Raw genomic sequence first — 18624 nt, forward strand, 5'->3', positions numbered from 1 at the left:
TGGCCAGAGCTCTCCGATTTCTTGTGCATCTGTTCTTGGAAAGCCGGTAACTCTCAAAACACAAAGAATGACATTGAAGGATAAGCAGGATTATTTGCAAATAAAGTTTTCTGATTTAAATACCTTTCAAGAAGATGGAGAAAGAAAGAACTGTGTAAAAGAATTGCTGCAGGTGAAAACTTTGGAAAGTGAATTTGAAAATGGACATTCAGAATGCTCAGGTCAAGTAGATCCTGTTGATTATCTCATACAGCAGTTGAGAAGGGAATTAGCCTTTCTTAGATCACAGGTGAGGCTCCTTTATAATGTGTGTGCTTATCTGTTGCAGTTATTTAGGAGATAAATTCAAATAATGAAGATATGTTAGTTTAATTTCATCTTTATTTAAATCTATGCAATGATTCAAATAGAATTGGCACATTCTTTAAATTAGAACAAACAAATGCCCAAGTTATTAGTTTGCAGTTGATTTGTTGACTTAATATATCACTATATTTTTTGACACTTTCTTCCTGTCTGTAGAAAAAATTTGCAAAACACACATGCACATCAATATAGACGGGTATGAAGAGGGAATAGTTTTTATTCTATGATCTTATGTGCATTACGTGGAAACAAAATACTTATTTTCCTGCACACCACTTGTATTATTAATGCATACATCTTTACATCACAAATGAATCGATGGTTGCAACTGTGTATTGAGCAACATAATTTGAGGATAATCATCTTAAAATGTTTTTAAGTACACAGACAAATATCACAGTGCTAATTTGCAAGTATTAGTTGAATAAAGTAGGGACTGATTCAGTCCTTTGACGTGAAAGAAGAGATTTCTGTTAAAAGATACAGATGTTATATGACTAGAGCATGTCTCCTACATCTAAAGAAAACGGTGTAAAGTTAGACTTCTGGAATAAGAAAGGCCTTTCCTTCTGGGAAACTTCTAAAAAATTTCCAAGTTTGTTCTTCTATCTTTTTATCTTGGTCAACTGGCAGAGAAATGGATAATATCTATCTGTTCTCAGAAAAAACTGAAAAGATTTTCAATTAAAAATTTCATTTATTAAAAAGATCCATAATGACAAAATATTTTAGGTTCTTAGTAGGGTTTTTGAAAACTTGCTAGAATCATTACAAGAAAAGATTGATTTCAGGATGCTTGCTGTGTTTTATTTATGTGATAAATGATATTAAAAAAAAATATTCTCTGGTAGCTTCCAAAATAGTTACCGTAAGATGCTGTGTTAGTTTTTGTATAGCGCAGGTCTTTGTTTTTGGTACTAGAGAGATATTTGGGGCATGAATCAAGTCAGTTCCTGCAGTCTCACGGTCCTACCTGTGTTATATACTTGTAGACTGCTGTTCCAACTGCTGTATGACCAAGAATTTGTGTTTCCCTGGACAGTATTGTATGGGATATACCTTGTGTAATTCTTCTAGTAAATCTGTCTCTGTTGCACTTGCATTTCAGTCAGGAGATTCATATATGGGCTAGGAAGTTTTCATGAAGGCGTAGTCCCAGTTTGAGAAAAAGCTGGGACTAGAACACTAGATGACAAAAATTGTATTTTGAATGGATCTAGAAAACATGTTTATTATTTGTCTCGGTTTTGATGAGGAAACATAATGGTTACAATAGATGAGATCAGAAAATAGGTTTTTCCTATCTTTAAATCTGTGTATGTCATGCATTTTTCTATTATACATCATTTTTTCCATGCTATGGGAGTATGCTTTTCTACTTTGGTTTCTCTTAAAATACTCTTAACCAAGCTACAGCATGAATAATGCCTGCTAATTGCATTTTTAGTAGAAAAGAATAAGTGTTATTTTGATCATTTAGAAGATAAGTCTTGGAAATATAAAAATTTATATAAAAATGGAGATAGAATCATATACTAATAACTTTTTTATTTTAAGAATGAGCAGATATACAGAGATTTGCTGATCAAGAATATGCTGAATAGTTATCCAGAATTACAGCTTGAAAAATGGAGAAGCCAGGCAGTGCAGGTAGTACAAGGTGTTTAAAAAAAAAAAAAAAAAAAGGATATTTATATAAAGCTTATCTATGCTTTAAATACTTTTCCTGATGATTTTGTTGCTATAAATAATGATTTTGTTTCTACAAATTTCCTTGATTGTTGCCATCATAGTAACACATTAGTTTGGCTTGTATACTGCATCAGTGACTATGTCGCTACTAAATATAATTAATTAGCAATATTTTTAAGTGTTAATTTTCATTTAACATTTCTTAACCATAGAGTCTTAACAAGAATTCTAATATTCCTAAATTACAATTCTTACTTTTTTTTTTCTTTTCTTTAGAATGAGTATCTTGCAAAAGAACTAAGTGAAAGAGAGAGAGATTTGGAAAAGAACAGGACTGTAATAGTCACATTTCAATCTAAATGTAAGTTGGAACATGTTTTAAAGCCGGGGAATGTTATCAGGTACCTGCAGATTGTTTGTTTATTTGTACTTTTTTTTTTTTTTGTGACTGTAACCACAAATATCCATCTGTACAGTTTCTTTTAAAAGCAGGTTGCTTTGGTTATCTTTCACAATGATTGAATTTGCCATGTACATGGAATGTTTTTATACAATTATTCTGATAACCTCATGAATTGTTGAATTTTTGGTTGTGAATTGGTTTAAATTGGTAACACAAAGATTACAAAATAATATAAACAACATTTGCAAACTGGAATTTCCTTGAATTCTCTTTAATGACATTTTGTAAAAAGATGTGTTTATATTTGTGTGTGTGAATAAATACATGTATAGTTTTGCTAATTTTAAACTTAAATTAATGGTAGTGGTACAAGAAACATAGTTTATTCATACTAAATACATTAAACTAGGATCTCTCCTAGTTTTCCTATATACTTCATTTTTACACAGAAGTATTTTGAAGATCGCCATGTTTCTGGATCTGTGAAAGTTGATCAGACAGGCTACTAAAAAAGTGAAAACAGTGGCAGGAAACATTGAAGAATGGAAGGTTCAGTAAAGTCAAATGTTCCCATTAAGGATTTATCTATTATTTTACTGATATTTCTCCAGCAAAATACATTGTTGGGAAGTACCTAGCAGATCTACTTTAAAATTAATGGTTAGTTATGTCTGTATATAATATGAACAATGTCCTTATATATCAAATCAAGAGGTATTATGATGAAATGTCCTAGTAAAAGCTAACTCATTTTTTACTGCTTTTAGACACATTAACAATATTTATTACAGTAAAAGCATTATCAGAAGAGAACAAACAACTTGAACAAGGAATGAAAGAAATACTGCAAGCTGTCAAGGAAATGCAGAATGATCCGAGTGTGAAGGGAGGAGAAACAGCCTTAACAATCCCTAGTTTGGACCGTTTAGTTAATGTAAGCTTACTCGTTTATTTGACCTTATAGGACTTTTAGGTTATATAGATATATATTTTTTAAATTATTGGGTTGTTGTATAATTAAATAGTAGCTGGTATATACTTCCTTACTTACAAGTGGGAGTACATAATGTGATTCCTCTGTAAAAAAGCGAATTAAAAATATACAAGAAGAGATTTCCAACAGAAATTAAAAACAAACAAACAAAAAAAACCCTTCAGCTGGATAGTATAAAACCGTCTTGGTCAAGTTTGTTGTCTTATACATAAAGTTTAAGTTAATGTTCATTTGCATGCCTTGTTGTTGTCTATGTTCTTTGCATATCTGTACAGGATCTGCAGGAAATGTTGAAGAAAAATTACTTATTCAAACATCTTCCTGAAAAATTAGTATTTTCACAGGCAAATGCAATTATTTATATTATGGTATATGATTTAAATTATGTATCATCAGCAAACAGATTAGTAGATTAAAAAAAACTTAAAATCTCTCACTTTTTTTCTAAATTTATGTAGCTTAAAACCGGTTCCAGTTTATTATGGAAAAACAAAGTTTTTCTCTGCTTTTTCTCTGTTTTGTTAATTTAATGTTTACTGTCTTAGGCAATTGAGTCAAAAAACACAGAGGGAATCTTTGATGCTAGTGTGCACTTGAAAGCTCAGGTTGACCAACTTACAGGACGAAATGAAGAATTAAGACAGGAACTGAAACAGAGTCAGAAGGAGGCAACAAGTTTCTCTAATCAGCTGGCAAATGCAAATGAAAAGGTATACAATTTATCTTCCATTATTTAATTTGTACTTAAAAGTTTCTGCTATGGTAATTTAGAACAAAAACACACAATGCATAAGATACTGGATTTAGCTTAAGTGAGCAGTGTAATTATAAATATAAATATATGTATATATAGGATTTACCAGTTTGTCCTTTTAAAGTTCAAATCTTACTCTTCTTAATGTTACTTCATCCTGGGAGTATCATATGATGATGTACACCAAGCCTGGGTGTCTTCTGGGGAGAGCTGTACCAAAAAAAGGTTACAGATTTCTTTCTTCAGAAAGCCAGTAGTCTTGTATTTGTTATTTATTTAAATAAATAACAGATTAAGTGTTCTAAAAATGATGAATAATTCTGTAAAATCCTGTATCTTTTTTAGAATTGTATACTGGATTATTTTGAATGCTCCTTCCAAGGCAGGAATGAGGAGTGGAATTTTATTTTACAACAAGCAAAATTTAAATTTTCCCTTTAGAACATCTTTGGTAATACAAAAAAGATTTGCCAGTAACTAATACTCTTGTAGACTCATAGAAAGGGACCTTAAAGATCATGTAGTTCCAACCCCCTGCCATGGGCAGGGATGTCACCCACTAGATCAGGTTGCCCAGGGTCCTGTCCAGCCTGGCCTTGAACACCTTCAGGGACGGGACATCCACAGCTTCTCTGGGCAGCCTGTGCCAATGCCACACCACCCTCTGAGTAAGGAATTTCTTCCTCCTATCTAATATAACACTACCTTTTTTAGTTTAAAATGTTTTCCCCTTGTTCTATCACTACACTGCCTGATAAAGAGCTCCCCCCACACCCATCTTTTCTGTAGGCTGCCTTTAGACATTAGAAGGCTACTACGAGGAATTTCCAGAGCATTCTCTTCTCCAGGCTGAACAATCCTAGCTCTCTCAGCCTGTGTTCATAGGAGGTGCTCCAGCACCTCCTATTGCTCCAGCTGCAATAGTTCTATCCAAACTTTATCTTTTTAAGTTATGTAAGTTCACTGTATAAACAGTTAAGAATAAAACTAACAGGTATGTGAATCTGCCCTGATTGCTGGAGTGGTTTGATCAATTTGGCTCAAGCTACTATGCATTTAATTATTCACGTAATCACAGTTTTTTTAAAAGGTTACTTTCTAAGAGTGTTTGAATTCTTTAGAATACAAGTGGAACTCAATTAGAGTGTTAATAGCAGCTGATTTAACTTAGGAAAACTAATAGATTTTCTATCAGGTGCATTTTAATTAAATAACAAGAGTTACTTTGTTTTGTTTATTTTCTTTAGATTACACAACTGAAAAATGAAATTTGCTTATTACGTCAATCAGAAGGTGCCAATATTGTCTTCAAAACAGTGAATCTTCCAGAAGGGATGGCTCTTTCAAGTGTTAATATGATTAATTCCCTGAATGAATATTTAATACGTCTTATACAGGTAAATCGCTTACTCCTTTTTATCAAGATTATTTGTAACATAGAGCTCCTTCCTCCAAAATCTACTGTCATGCCATGTATGGACATGGGAGAGCTTTCCAAAATAATTTTGAAGTTTTAACATCTGTAAATTCTTGGGGCTATTCTGTTGTGTTTTGTTTGTTTGTTTAAAGCTGTAAATGTTTTGCAGCACTGTAAACCTGGAAACTAAAAATTGTGTATTTGACAACAATTTGGTTTTGTCTGTTTAAAATGGGAATTTTGATCTAAAAATCTTCTTTAAATTTCTCCAGTTTTACGCTTTTTACAAGAAATTCTGGCACTACTGTCTGAATTTCACACCTGGGTCTGAATGTGCAAATCCTACTTTGATCTGTTTTTCTCTGTACAGCGAAGGTCTTTATTTACTGTATGAATTTTCATTCCATTATGTCAAAAATATGTCAACATTTGTAAAAGTGTGAATAAGTACATTGAAACCGAAGCTTGTGTTTCCCATGGGAAGCATAGAGACCAAGCATATAATAAAGAACAAATATTTATTTGAGAAATACAGTAGAAATAAATTGTGTTGTTGTTATATTATTTCTTCTGTCTTTGATTACTTTTGTTTATTAGGTAATACTTTTAGTTGCATATGATGATAAAATAGAAAGTTACTTAGGAATGTGAAAAGAAAGCATGACTTTCCAGGCAGATGTTCAATTAGTATTCTTTGTAGACTAAGTATGTGGGCTAACAACATGCCTTGGTGTTGTAAACTTTTGGGGCTGTAATCTATTGAGCATTTTTGCACTATTTCACACCTAGTAATATGAATGCCAGTGCTTACTGGACTTTTTTTTTTTCATTTGTTGCTTCTACAGAAAAAGAAATTTCATATCTTCAGTTCACAAAATTGATACAGATGAATTGACAGAAGTATCTACCATGAAAAACAAAAGGGAAAACTGTAATTTTAACTAGTGCTTTCATGCTTAAAACCTATATTAATGACTTCAATATTTTTATTTGGAAAATTAGGAACTGGAAAATAAAGAACAGTTACTTAAACAATTAGAAGACTCAGTAAAGGACTATAAGCGAAAATTTGCAGTAATTCGTCATCAACAAGGCTTGCTTTACAAAGAGTATCAAAGGTATTGTTCTCTGAATTCTGAAAAGTCAGGTATCTAAATGTACAATATTTTTGAGTACAAGATTCATTACTAAGTTGAAGTGTTCTTTGGTTAGTGTCATAAATGCTGCTACTCTTGTATAGGGACTTAATGCACTTCTTTAGTCCTGTAAAGACTCAGAAAACTTAAAAACTACGTTTTTTACCAGATCTTTTTCATAATGCATACTTTATAATGAGGACTGCAAGATTTCATATCTTCAGTCCCTCATGCTTGTTTCTCTTTCAGACTCTCGGTTCTTTGTATGTTTCATTGAATCTAATTTCTATAAAGTTCTTCTTATGGTCAAAGGATCTTTATTTGGTAAAAGCATAGAGGTCAATCTGTTGATTTGGGTTCTTAACTGACTATTAGTTATCCTTTCTATGTTCGGGCTGAAAATAGCAGTCACTGGATGGCTTTTTGAATAAGGGTGTTTCATCTTGTAGGAACTTCCGTGTGTTCTTTGAATCAGTTAAGACTTCCCAGACATTAATCAAAGACATTATTTTTGTTTGATACATGAAAGTTACAGCTTTTTGAAAATATTAAAGACTATGGTATACTGCCTCATTAACAACTAGATTAGGTACATCAGTCAGAGGGATAAGACGATAACTCAAGGCTTCAGAAATTCCTTGAAAATCTTCAAAGGGGTTACAGGTTGAAGTAAGGGGAGGAGATTATTTGATGTGACATCCCATAAAGACTCACTTTCAGAGCACCTTCTTCCTTTTCCTCCATTTTCGTCCATTATAGAGGAGGTCTTCTCTGAAGAGAAAATATTACTTAGAGATCAGGGACTGAGAAAGGGAAACTCTTTAAGATGTCCTATTCTCTAAGATGTTCTGAAACACCCTTCATTATTTGTTTAGACTAACCTAAACTATCTTATACAGTCTATAGGAACTTCCTCATTAGATGTGTATAGACAGTTCACGATCTTTTGTTTCCAAATAAATAAATAAAAGTGGATAGAGGAGAGTAGTTCGGGCCACAACAAGGCTTAATGGTTATATCGTTTTATCTTTTTCACTAAAATAGAAAAAAATAGAGTGGGAAATGAGGTTGTTTGTGCACTTGAAATAAAATGAATGCAATGGAAAGAAAGACTTGCAAGATGATTGAAACTTTGAGTTAATATTACAGCCATTGCCTGCCATTATATTTAGAAGGCTGACCTCTAATGTTGATTTTGAATATGGGGAACCTAAGTTTTATTTAGAGGGAAAATCATTAATCTAGCAGCAGCCTAAACAGAGGAGATAAGTTTTCAATTATCCACCTACAATTTATAATGTCTTTTCCAAATTGCATTTTGAAACTCAACAAGCACTTCATGATTGTAAATGAAAATATGTAATTGCTGTTTCAGTGAAAAGGAGAGCTGGCAGAAAGAATCAGAAGAAATGAAAGAGGAAAAGAAAAAGCTAGAAGAGCAAAAAGAACAGGATGCTACAAAAATAAAGGAATATTTTGTAAGTAATTTTGTTGCTTCCAAAGTAGAAGTGGAAAAACATATTAAGAAGGAGAAAAAAGGTTTTAAAACAGTACTATAATTTGTTAGAAGGTGAAAATGTTGCAGAGAAAAACTGCTCAATTAAAACCAAATCAGTCAGTGAACTGTACATTCAAAATCAGTATCAACAATGCAAAAGGTATATCACGTTATTAAGACACCTACAAAATCTTACCGTAAGCCTAAACAGTGGAATCCCTGCCAGCTGTCATGGCATTTTTTGATGGCTTCAGGCTTCCAGGGTTCTGGTGTTTTTTTTCTAGCCACATGCATACTCTTCATAAAATCATAGAATGGCTTGCACTGGAAGGGACCTTAAAGATCATCCCGTGCCAAGCCCCCACCTTGGGCAGAGATACTGCCCACTAGATGAGGTTGCCCAGGGTCCCATGCAGCCTGGCCTTGAACACCTCCAGGGATGGGGCATCCACAGCTTCTCTGGGCATCCTGTTTCAGTGCTTCACCACCCTCTGAGTGAAGAATTTCAATCTAATACCTGATCTAAATCTCCCCTCTTTTAGTTTAAAACCATTCCCCCTTGTCCTATTACTATCTGCCTGAGCAAAAAGTCACTCTCTGTCTTTTTTAAAGTATTGCAAGGCTGCAGTGAGGTCTCCCTGGAGCCTTCTCTTCTCCAGGCTGAATATCTCCAGCTCTCTTCACAGGATAGGTGCACCAGCCCTCTGATCATATTCATGGCCATCCTCTGGACTTCCTCTAACAGGTGTTCATTGTGCTCTAACATTGGGGCCCCAGACCTGGATACAGCACTGCAAGTGGGGCCTCACAAAGGCAGAGTAGAGGTGGACAATCACTTCCCTTGGCTTCCTGGTCACACTTCTGTTGATGCAGGGAGGAATACACTGGGCTGCCTGGGCTGCAAACGCACACTGCTGGCTGTTGTCATGTTTTTTGTTGACCAGAACCCCAAAGTTCTTCTCCACAAGGCTGCTCTTAGTGCGTTCTTCTCCCTATCTGTTCTCATGTCTGGGATTGCCTTGACCCATGTTCAGCACCTTGCACTTCTCCTTGTTAAACCTCATTAGGGCTCACTTACCTAGTTTGTGCAGGTCCCTTTGGATGGCATCCCTTCCTTCTGTTGTGTCATCTGCACCACTCAGCTTGGTGATGTCTACAAACTTGCTCAGGGTACACTTGTCCACCCTTCAAATCTGTCTCTTTTCAATTTAGAGATAAAGATGTCCAGTGGGACATTAGGCTCATTGAAAACTGGAGGTTTACAGCTCAAATTCTTGTTCCCTGCCTCCTTGCTGAGCTGATGGCAAAGCTAAAGCTCACGTGTCTTCTGTTACCTGAGTCACTATGGTTTCCTCTTCCACTGCCCCCCAGATTTTGCATTTGCATCTATAGGATCATAGAAGTCATGTGATTACTTCACAAATATTAGCTTGAGCCTCAAAGTGGGAAATTATTAGTGTTTGTTAGGTACTACAGTAATTCTGGTTGGTTTAGAAAATGATTCAAATACATTTGTTTTAATTCTATTTGGTTTAGAAAATGATTCAAATGCATTTGTTTTGATTCTAAATGCTATATTAGACTAGTAAAAGGGAAAAAATGAAGATTATGTAGAGAATTACTTTGTTTCTAAGTTAAAAATGTCAGCATTAGCTAAAATTCCTACTAGCCAGATGTATTTAGCTTCTATTCCTCAGAAACAAGTAACTTTAAAGATTAAAAATTTTTAAATTAAATATTAAAATATTAAAATGTTAAGATTAAAATGTGTGTGTTGACTGTGTATGTGTTTTAATAGAAGAAATAAATTATTTTAGATTAATAGAACTTTTACAGCGAGCTTAGAAAATGTATTTCAACAAGGCAAGCTTGTCAATATAGTTGAGTTTTACCATATTTCTGTACGAGGTTCTTGTTAAAATGTTTTTACAGAATTTACTCAGTGCACTTCAGCTGGATCCTGATGAAACAAAAAAATTACTTGCAGAAAATAATAGAAAAATAACTGTATTACAAGTTAATGAAAGGTCATTAACAAGGCAGTATACCACTTTACTTGAAATGGAACGGCATCTTAGAAAAGAAAATGAGAAACTGAAGAGTGAAATGACACATATGGAGACTGCAGTTATAGGGAAAATTGGACACTTGCAGCGATTCAAGGTATAGTTAATAGTAGTAATAGTCCACATTTTTATTTTTACAGTTTGGCAATAAATATACTTACTTTTTTTTTCTTTTTAATGGGACAGTTCTAGTTTGTTAAATGCCTTACACAGGTGCTTGCTAAATGCTGTGTTGTCAAAACATTTTTTGTATTTAAATGAGCATCATAGTACAAAATCTGTCAGTTTTCTGCTTCTGAGGTTGTTAACACAAATCCTTTTTATTGAAAGTGTCATATGAAAACAAATCTCACGTTTTGGCCTTTCAGTTTGATAGGGCCTGTATTAACTCATCTTTATAAAATATGGTTTTGACAGTGCATTGTGCTGTAGAGGCTACTAATGATAAAATTGCCTAGACAGTTCAATACCAGTGAAATTTTAACAATGTTTATTGCAAGCAATGCATAAAGTTGTATATTAATTTAGTAGAGTAAACCAGTATCATATGCTAAAACGTTACATTAACTGGTATTCTTTTTTCTGTAGAGTAAATTTTATTTTTCTATTTAAAAATTTAGGAAACTTTAGTAACTCGTATTTATTATTTTCATAGGAAATGGCTAGCTTTAAGATTGCAGCTCTGCAAAAAGTGTTGGATGATAGTGTGCTGTTGTCTGAGTTAGAACTGGCTAATAAGCAATATAATACATTAACTGCTAAATACAGAGATATGTTACAAAAAGATAATTTGCTCGTCCAACGGACAACAAACATGGAGCATATGGAGGTAATGTCTGTGTTACATTTAAGCCTTAAGGGAATTAAAAACAGACCTCATTATACATTCATTCTGCATTGGTTTTTCCTCTCACTTAATAGAAGGATGGAATAGAAGTTCCAACACTAGTTGGGACAGTTATAACTAGTTGCTAGTTATAAGAGTTCCATAGCGGGTATGAGCTGTTGGAGCAAGTCTTGATGTTGCTATCAAATTTTAATTTGCTTACCTGGTACTTCGTCAGTGTACTAAGAAACTTATGAAAAGTCCCAGATTTCATTTTTTTGGGGATTTTTTTTGGTGTGTTTTTTTTGCTTGTTTGCATTAAGTTAAGCTGTAGGTATGTTTCTTCACAAAATATTTTTAGTGCTTTGATTACCAAAACCAGGCTGGCAGAGGGAATAATTGTTATAATCTTAGGTGTTAGAGGTCATAAGGAAAGTAGAATGAGTGTAGATGCTTTCAAAGCTTTCTGCCAAAGTAAGCACTTTTCCTCATTCTCGAGTTACAAGAATGAAATGTTCACTTCCAAAAGGCACTAAGTGTGAAATGAACAACTAAATCACCAAATGTTCATGATGTGTTTGCTGTATGTCATAGGAGCTGAAAATCTGTGAACTTCTATACTTGAGTAGAATGGATTTTCATGGAGGTCTGTGAAGCTGGTTTGAAAGATGTGTTGCTACCTTCCACCTTACATTCATGTCAGAAGTAATAGTCCAAGAAGGCATGAATTGTTAGTTCATGTAACATTCTTGTCTATTGGGTTGTCTGTGGTTGACAAGGGCTAAATACATGTGATGGGTAAACTCACTGTACTTTGTCTCTTTGGAATCAGATAGGTGCATTTCACCTAAACAAGGAATGATTCCTTCTCTATTGTATATATTTTTTGTGTGTATGAAAACTTGCAATCCTCATTTCAGTAATTTCACAGAGCTAAATAATCATTCATCAACAGCAAACTAAAAATGTGCTTCAAAAATTCAAAATTGAAAATTTATATTAAGAATTCCATTTGTTTTTTTGGTTAATGTGAAAATCTGTGTTTCTATCTAAAGGAGAGGGGGAACATTTACAAAACTAATGTTTGGCATCGTATTAGATGCCTACAAGAAGCATGTGATCTGTCTCAAACACGTACATATGAGCAAAATTAAATATCCTTCCTCCCTTATGACTGGTAATCATAGGCTTAGTATGACAACCTTAGAGTATAAATTAGATTAAGAAATCTAGGAACTATAGTCAACTGTGACAATAAATATTCATGGTAATAGTAGTTGACAGTAAGATAACAGCAAAAAGAATTTACAGCATCATAAAATCATTCAGAATGGATTATGAGGCAGCTTAAGCTATTCTGTTCCAATGCATTTTAATTAATGCGTGTGCATAGGTAAAATCTGTTTATTTAAAAGTCTTTATGGATACTAAACATCAAGCTTGCTAGAGTTAAATAGTTTGCAGTTACATTGCAACTTTTCTGTCATACAGCGTGAAAATGAATCCTTGAAAGCACAGATAAATTTATTGAATAAGGAACTGGAAATCACAAAAGAGAAACTTCATACTATAGAACAGGCTTGGGAACAAATGACTAAACTGGGTAAGTATGAAAGTTGTATTGCAACACTAAAAAACAAACAGTATGTCCTGTGTAAAAGTAATATTTTACAACATTTTAAAATTCATGTGTCTGTTTAAAATAAAAATGAAAAATTCTAAATTATTTTGTATCTTTCATTAACAGTCTTAGTTTTTGTCAAATAATTTGTGTGTGATTTTTTTTTTCCTTTGTATTGTTTCATTTTAGTTATCTATTCTATCAAAACAATGTTTGGTATTTTTCTCCCTAATGTAAATATTTTTGAATATAGGGGATGACAATGCCATGGACAAAGCCTCAAAAGTGATAACCAACAGTGAAATTTTGTCCATTTCTAAGAAAATTGCAATGCTGGAAATGAAGGAACTAAATGAAAGACAGAGAGCAGAACATTCACAACGAATGTATGAACATTTAAGGAATACACTAAAGCAAGTAGAAGAACGCAATTTTGAATTGGAAACAAAGTTTGCTGAGGTAAATCTGCTTTGACACGTCTTAGAAGCATATTTTTGAGTTTTTCAAAATAATTAGTTATATATCATTATGGCTCTGACAAATTTATGATGCAAAATATAGTTGCCTTTAAGAGCTGCAATTTTGCATGGACTGGACATCTGTTTTAAAAAAAAAAGTTTATTTCAAGCAATAGTTGTTCTCTGGTAAAGCGCATGATGAGTGACTTGACAGATAGTTTCTTAGTTCTTCAGCAGACTCCTAGAAAAGAGCCGGTTTGTGACCTATTTCTTGTCTAATGCATATGATCCCTGTTGTGCAAATTTTCCCATAATTATCAATTATTTCAAACATGCTAGAACTTTGCAGCCCTTTTGACAGTGACAGCGTCATGATTCTTTTGCAGACTGTGTTCTTCTGTCACGTGTCAAGCATTTTCTATAATACAGGAATAGAAGTCATGTGCTGTTGCAGGTGATGATCCTTATGTGTGCAAGTCTGAAGGGCCAGACGGGACTAGGGAAATGATTGTCCCCCCTGTACTCGGCTCTGGTGAAGCCATACCTCTAGTACTGTGTTCAGTTTTGGGCCCCTCACTACAAGAAGGACATCAAGGTGCTGGAGTGTGTTCAAAGAAGAGCAAGGAAGCTGGTGAAGGGTCTAGAAAACAAGTCTTACAAGGAGCAGCTGAGGGAGCTGGGTTTGCTTAGTGTGGTGAAGAGGAGGCTTAAGGGAGACCTTATTGTACTTCACAATTATATTAAAGGAGGTTGTAGTGAGGTGGGGATTGGTCCCCTCTCCCACACACCAAGTGATAAAACAAGAGGAAGTGCCCTCAAGCTGTGACAGGGGAGGTTTAGCTTGAATATTAGGAGAAATTTCTTTACTGAATGGGTTGTGTGGCATTGGAACCACATTGAGTCACCATCCCTGGTGGTTTTCAAGAAACATGTAGATGTAGAACTTAGTAGCATGGTTTACTGGTGGAATTGTCAGTACTAGGTTAAAGGTTGGACTAAATTATCTTAGAGGTCTTTTCCAACCTGTATAATTCCATGATTATAATTCCTGTTATATCCGTCTTAATCTTGCTAGATTTTTTTCCCTCAATATTCCTATTTGAAAGTTGTTCCATAAATAAATTATGTAGTAGGAGGAGACTTCATTCTAATTTCCAGTCTAAATTTATTTTTAATCAGTAGTACACATTTGTTCTTGTGCCAGTACTGGCCTATAACTTAAACAAAAGGGAAGAATAGTTCTGTTGATAGGTATCGATGGACTGTATTCATTCCCCCTTCTCATGATTTACCAGACTACAGTCTAGTCTATTTTAAGCTGCTGTGAAGTGGATTCTCTATTTCTCGGTCATTTTAGTAGTGTTTGTTACACTGTTCTGATTTGAATTAATTGGGGAAATGGAGTATCTGAAAGAGTATAAAGCTTTTCATCAGCAGTATTGTTAAAGCCCATTATGATGGAATGACTTATTTCATTAAGAAATACCTCAGGTGCTGCACACAAAGATATCTCCCTTTTTCTATTTTGAATATGTTATATGTCTTGTGATATACTTAGGTATGCTGGTCTTCCTTCATTTTTATTTGATGAACTCCTAATACCACAATTTTTTCTTACTGGTTCCTCTGCATACTCCTTTTTAACCTAATTTCTGTAGTTCTAAAGCATCCATTTTCTGTTTCATATATTCTTGTTGCCAAGAACTCCTAACAGAGCATGATTCCTTTCTTTTTTTCCCATGTAACAAGATTGTGTTAAAGTTAGTTAATGAAAATTGTGAGATCACTTTCACTTTTAAGAGTTGAAAGGAAATCCTCGCCTTTTGAGCTCATAAATCTATTTCAACATGATTCTGTTTTCTTACCCTTTTTACAGTTCCCACAATAACCTCTATTTGAATAGTTTATTATTTTTCCGATTAAAAAAAAAAAAAGCCTGGAATACGTGAACTCCAGACAATAAGATATACCACACGTTTTTGTTTGTTTAGTAGATCAGTTATTTATGAGTGGTATCAGATTAATCTGCTACAACTATATTTGGTAAATTAATTGCTGAGGATTCTCTGTGTCACCTAACGCTTTTCAGTTATTCATCTTTTCCTAATTGTCTTTGAAGTGAAACACTGGTTGCTCAGTATTTGATAATCAACTTGAAAAATCAGGCTGCTTGACTGATAAAGTTCTTTTTAAAAGGAACAAAAGAACTATGGTGTTAGGATTACTGGCAGTTATTGCCAGTATTTGTATTACCAATATGCTGGACAGTATATTAAATGGTTAAGTTAAAATTAATTTCCTAAAGAGTAAAGTCTTACTACTTTTTTTTTTTTTTTCATGTTTAGTATAAAATGAGGTACTTTGCTGTAATGGTTTTAAGAAAATTTACCAGTTGAAGTAGGGTTTAATTTAGAATCCTGTTCCTGTGCTGATCTGTGTATCTATGTGTATGTAATGCTGTGAACAAAAAGATGTTTAAAGAGAGGAAGGGAAACTACTTTTCAAACACAGATGAACAGTGTTTTGTAATGACTTAAAAAAAAATACTTTGGGCACTTCTTTTTGTTTGCAGATTTGGGAGCAGTTGTGTTCGTATGATACCATTTTTTTTTCTTTTATTTTTTAAGCTCACCAAAATCAACCTTGAGGCACAGAAAGTAGAACAGGAATTAAGAGATGAACTCTCAAATAGTGTAAGTAAGGCAGTAAGTGATGCAGACAGACGACAAATCATGGACTTAGAGAAGCGTGAGATGGAACTCAAGATTGAAGTATCAAAGTAAGTGCCGAAGTAACGAATTCAGAATGCAGTATGTTTGGAAGCATGTAAAAATTAAAACTATACAGGCTTATATAGGACACTGCTTGTATATAACAATTTTCAGTGCCTTTTTTTTTTTTTTTGACATTTATAAATGCCAAATTTGGAGTTGAAATTTAGCATTTTATTCAGGCGCTACAAAGTAAGTCATTTGCCTCATTGCGATTTGAACAAAGAATTAAGTGCTGACCTGGATAGACAAAGGTAAGGGTATCTTTAAATATTCACTACTAGTGTGTTTAAACTAACTAATTCAGGTTTGTTTTGTTTCTTTGCCACAACCTCCCTTAAATGTATAAAAAATTCATGAAAGGAGTTGGAAAGTAATTCTTACTTTCAAAGAATCATAGATGTCTTGAAGATGAATCTGTGGTAGTTTTTTTGTTTGTTTTTTGTGGTGTTTTTTTTTTGCCATTTACTTAAGAGATTAACTCTGCGTGCGTACATTTTTAAAAAAGAAAAAACTTTCCAGATTTTGATGAGATTGTTGTAATGGATATTGGTCTTTGAGTAAATTATGTAATGCTGTTATATTGCTAAATCAGCAAAGTCTGTGGGGATATTTGCAGTGATTTTGATGCTGAAAATGAGGGATTAGATTTGGGGAAACAGAGAATGGAATAGAAAAATTAATCTTGGTGCATATATGATTTATGCTCTGAAATGGGAGAGAAATAGAGAAGGAGGGAAGTGCATAGTTCAGATAAAAAAACATTGGCAACATTTTCCTTGAGAAGACTCCTGCTAGCAAATTTACAGGAAAATAACCAACAATAAAGGTGAAATACTAGAATATACTAGAAATAGAAGAATTTTTATAACAGGGATGCTGAGTAGTAGCATTTTTATGCTAAAAAGCAAAAAGTCATAGAATGTTTTGATACAAGGAAACATATATCTTTTCTTAGCATGTTCTGTGTAGAAAAACTTAAGTTATTCATTGGTTTCAAGTGACACAATGCTGTTGTTTCCCCTGCAAGGTTAAGAGAACTGTCTGATGTTGCAAACATGCAAGTTGAAGCTCTAGAGGCTCGCCAACAATGTAGAGAGAAGGAAGTAGAATCTCTTAGAATGCAAGTTTTAGACTGCCAGGTATGGTAAAATTCAACCTTGATTATGCGGTTTGGATTTTTTTTTTTTTGTAAATATATATATCTTTCCCCAGGGAAGGGAACAGGGAAGAAATGAAATAATTGTACAATGAATTAGGAAACTGTAAAAGTATTTCAGAAGGATCTTACCAAGCCAGTCCATTGTCCATACCTTTTCAAGAGATCTACATTACTTTAATAGTTGCTTTTTCTTCTTTCATTTCTAGTTGCGTAGCTATTAAAAAAAAAAAAAAAAAAAAAGATCCTGAGCTTTTCTCCATGTTATCTAGATATATTTCTATATAATTAATTACCTTTGGTCCTGCAGTGAGTTTTTATATATAAAACCAGGAAAGTTTGATAATGGCGTTTTGTTTGTTTGTTTGTTCTTTACAAGACAGGCAGTGACTTGTGAATCTCAAAGATTAGGCTATATTAACAAAACATAATTTTGTTTTGTTGTTAGGTAAAACAATTTCTTGGGATTGTTTCCATGTTCTGGAATGGTTTTAGTCCCTAAACACAACACTTCTACCAGCTTTTATGGTATTATATTTCCTAAGTTTGAGTATGCTTTTCTTTCCCGTTTCCTGGTATTGTGGAAAGAGATGATTTTTACAATCAGTATTTGAAAATCTCTGTTTATAATGTGGATGTAGAAACAAGAGTGGAAAAATAAAAAGCTGTGTTTAAACGCTAATTCTTGCTCTTATCTGTGGGAAAAAAATACATGCAATATTTAAAATACAGAAAAAGTAATAGCTTTTTTATAAGTACGCTGCATTCACATATTTAAAATGAAAAATAATTTTGTTCTTTATTTTGATTCTTAGGCACAGTCAGATGAAAAAGCAGTTATTGCAAAACTGCATCAGCATATCATAGCCCTTCAAGGCAGTGAATCCATTGCTGTAGGCAAGCTAGAGACACTAAAATTGAAACTACAGAAGATGGAGATCCATAATCTACGTTTAGAGCAGAAACTTGATGAGAGAGAGCAAGCCCTGTATTTTGCCCGGCTGGAAGGAAGAAATAGAGCCAAACATCTACGACAGACAGTTCAGTCTTTGCGGCGACAGTTTAGCGGTGCTCTGCCTTTAGTACAACAAGAAAAATTCTCTAAAACAATGATTCAGCTACAGAATGACAAACTAAAGATCCTGGAAGAAGTTCGGCATGCCCAGCAGGAGCGTCGAAATGCAGAAAACAGAGCACTGGAGGTGGAGTTAAAGCTGAAAAGTTTAGAAGAATTATTAATTACGTTGAAGGATACAAGAGGAGCTCAAAAGGTTCTCTGTCTTAAAACTTTGAATAGCTTTGTTAATCTGATGTGCGTTTAAACTAAATTTCATTTCAGTGTGTTTTCTAAACCTCTGTTTTAATGGAGAAATTAATGATTTCAGAATATATGGTGTCAGCTATCATTTTTTGGCTTTCCTATTTTAAAAAAGTAATAACATTTTAGTTATTTGCCATGTAAA

The 18624-nt window shown here is 33.7% G+C and overlaps 1 protein-coding gene across 9 annotated transcripts in view; it reads left to right on the forward strand.

Annotated features, from left to right (window-relative positions):
• The window catches only part of CEP290 (centrosomal protein 290), a 54294-nt gene that overhangs the window by 13045 nt on the left and 22625 nt on the right, over positions 1 to 18624 (forward strand). For 5 of the 9 annotated variants that reach the window (XR_014578637.1, XM_083821374.1, XM_083821376.1 and 2 more), the window contains 15 exons: positions 8 to 289; positions 1924 to 2016; positions 2335 to 2419; positions 3253 to 3395; positions 4001 to 4165; positions 5457 to 5606; positions 6629 to 6744; positions 8138 to 8240; positions 10193 to 10423; positions 10982 to 11155; positions 12644 to 12755; positions 13027 to 13232; positions 15859 to 16010; positions 17033 to 17144; positions 17977 to 18432. Coding sequence is in view for 8 of the 9 variants with exons in the window: in XM_083821374.1 (XP_083677500.1) it covers positions 8 to 289; positions 1924 to 2016; positions 2335 to 2419; positions 3253 to 3395; positions 4001 to 4165; positions 5457 to 5606; positions 6629 to 6744; positions 8138 to 8240; positions 10193 to 10423; positions 10982 to 11155; positions 12644 to 12755; positions 13027 to 13232; positions 15859 to 16010; positions 17033 to 17144; positions 17977 to 18432 (2580 nt within the window). In the remaining variant the exon portion in view is untranslated. The remainder of the gene's footprint in view (positions 1 to 7; positions 290 to 1923; positions 2017 to 2334; positions 2420 to 3252; positions 3396 to 4000; positions 4166 to 5456; positions 5607 to 6628; positions 6745 to 8137; positions 8241 to 10192; positions 10424 to 10981; positions 11156 to 12643; positions 12756 to 13026; positions 13233 to 15858; positions 16011 to 17032; positions 17145 to 17976; positions 18433 to 18624) is intronic. The other 4 variants (XM_083821381.1, XM_083821379.1, XM_083821377.1 and 1 more) reach the window with 3 other exon arrangements.

Source organism: Anser anser (genome assembly GCF_964211835.1).
Source record: "Anser anser genome assembly, chromosome: 1".
Lineage (NCBI taxonomy): Eukaryota > Metazoa > Chordata > Aves > Anseriformes > Anatidae > Anser > Anser anser.